Raw genomic sequence first — 1,852 nt, 5'->3', positions numbered from 1 at the left:
TAAGACGAAAAAAAAAAAAAAAAAGGGTTGTGTCTGGTGGCGAAATGTGCTTCAAAAGAGAAAGAGCATTTACAGCTAGAATTATTAATGACAAGGGAAAATCAGGCACTGGAAAAATGTGCAGTATTAAGGTCAGATTTGTTTTGTGGAAGTTTGGAACTACAGAGTAAAACCATTTTACTGGATGGACACTCAAGACTATAATATAAACAGTACATCAAAAAGTCAAAAAGGGTTAAATGACAAACATAAACTTTCATATTTATTTTGTGAAAATGCATAAAAATAATTAAAATATTCACTATTTGAAAAACCTGCAGACTAAAATGTCACATTCTAAACTATTTTAAGTTGTAATGTTTCACAGTTATGATTGCACATCCATTTCATGGAGTCAGTTTTATTGTACAAATGTTATATTTGCATCATTCAATTTTTATTGCAAATCAGAGTTTTAAAATACAATTCATGACAATTTCATGATCATGATTTTATGACAATTTTTTATCATTCATATATGCTAAACATTTTAATAATTAAATAATGCTTTTCAAATCATTTAACAATCAGGAATTTGTACAAACCACCAGCTCCAAATCAAGGTTTTTTTTTTTTTTGTCCACTAGATTTGGAAGAGTATATTTAAAATGCTCTCAATTAGGCAAAGATGTTTGCAATGAATTCTCGAAACCGCTTGGCGTATTGTTCAGGATGAACTGTAGAGATCTCAGCCCCAGCCTTTAAATAAAAAATAAAAAAAAGCAAACTGAAAAGAACAGAACCAAAAAAAATTGTAACATGTAATATCTATAATAATTATAATGATAAGAGTATTTACAGCTCAGTTTATTTTTTTTTACAATTAAAGTGTAATAAGCATATAACAATCAAATAACTACACAATTAAGCCTCAGTTGTCCATTCATAAAGTGTTACTTACTCCATGCTTGACTGTTTTTGCTGCATGGGCTGCTTTCTTCTTTGTATACTGGCTCAGAATGTTTATTAGACCCATGAAGTATACCTCTCTATGTGGGGCACCTAGATTAAGGAGAGACAAACATAAGAATAATTAAAGCTGCAAACAGCGTTGAAAGGGCCCTCATACCCGGAGCCACCTCCACCTTAGGAAAACAGTGAACGGTGGACAATATGCATTTAAAGTGGTAAATATTGTATTTTATATGTGCAAACTTCCTGCTGCCAGTAGGACTATAACTGAATATTGGCATGTGAATGTCTTCAGGCCAGGATGTTTATCAAACATGTGAAGTTTGGTGCAGATTGAACATGGTATGTTTGAGTTAGTGTAAAACATGAAATATCCTGTTGCCAACAGGTGGCACTATGATTATAACTGAATATTGGCCTTTAGATGTGTTCAGGCCAGGACTCTTATCAAACGTGTGACGTTTGGGGCAGATTGGACATTGCATGCCTGAGTTACAGCAATTTCCTGTTTTATTGCATTAATAGCATGCTTTAGCACTTAGCTAAGTGTTGCTACCATGTTATTAGGATTGGTATTGGGACATTACATGCTTGTACTGAATTTCGTACACGTACGTGAACGTAGCGGGAGGGGTGCTTCGTTGAAATTTTATAGGTGGCGCTATTGAGCCGTTTTGCCACACCTAATTCTGAAATCCACATCAGATGATAAATTTTCTGATGTGTGTGAAACGTTTTGTGAGTTTTCGAGCATGTTTAGCCCAAGCGGCAACCTTCCGGTCTCTCTCTTGAAACCAACACGGAAGTATAATTCATCGACTGGCCGCTAGAGGCTGGCTCCAAAAGGGAGTCAATCCCATAGACCTCCCATGTTAAAATGCCCAACTTCACAGCAGAAAAA

At 34.9% G+C, this 1,852-nt stretch overlaps 1 protein-coding gene across 1 annotated transcript in view; it reads right to left on the bottom strand.

Moving 5' to 3' along the window:
* Window positions 1-625: 625 nt before the first annotated feature.
* The window catches only part of pip4k2cb (phosphatidylinositol-5-phosphate 4-kinase, type II, gamma b), a 27,425-nt gene continuing 26,198 nt past the window's right edge, over window positions 626-1,852 (bottom strand). The window contains exons 9-10 of the mRNA XM_016541845.1: window positions 941-1,041; window positions 626-738 (exon numbers count right to left, since the gene is read on the bottom strand). Of these exons, the coding sequence (XP_016397331.1) occupies window positions 658-738; window positions 941-1,041 (182 nt within the window). The 3' untranslated portion in view covers window positions 626-657. The remainder of the gene's footprint in view (window positions 739-940; window positions 1,042-1,852) is intronic.

Source organism: Sinocyclocheilus rhinocerous, unplaced genomic scaffold (assembly GCF_001515625.1).
Source record: "Sinocyclocheilus rhinocerous isolate Xijiao unplaced genomic scaffold, SAMN03320098_v1.1 scaffold1090, whole genome shotgun sequence".
In the NCBI taxonomy this organism is placed as follows: Eukaryota; Metazoa; Chordata; class Actinopteri; order Cypriniformes; family Cyprinidae; genus Sinocyclocheilus; species Sinocyclocheilus rhinocerous.
This window is presented reverse-complemented; position numbering and strand designations above follow the sequence as displayed.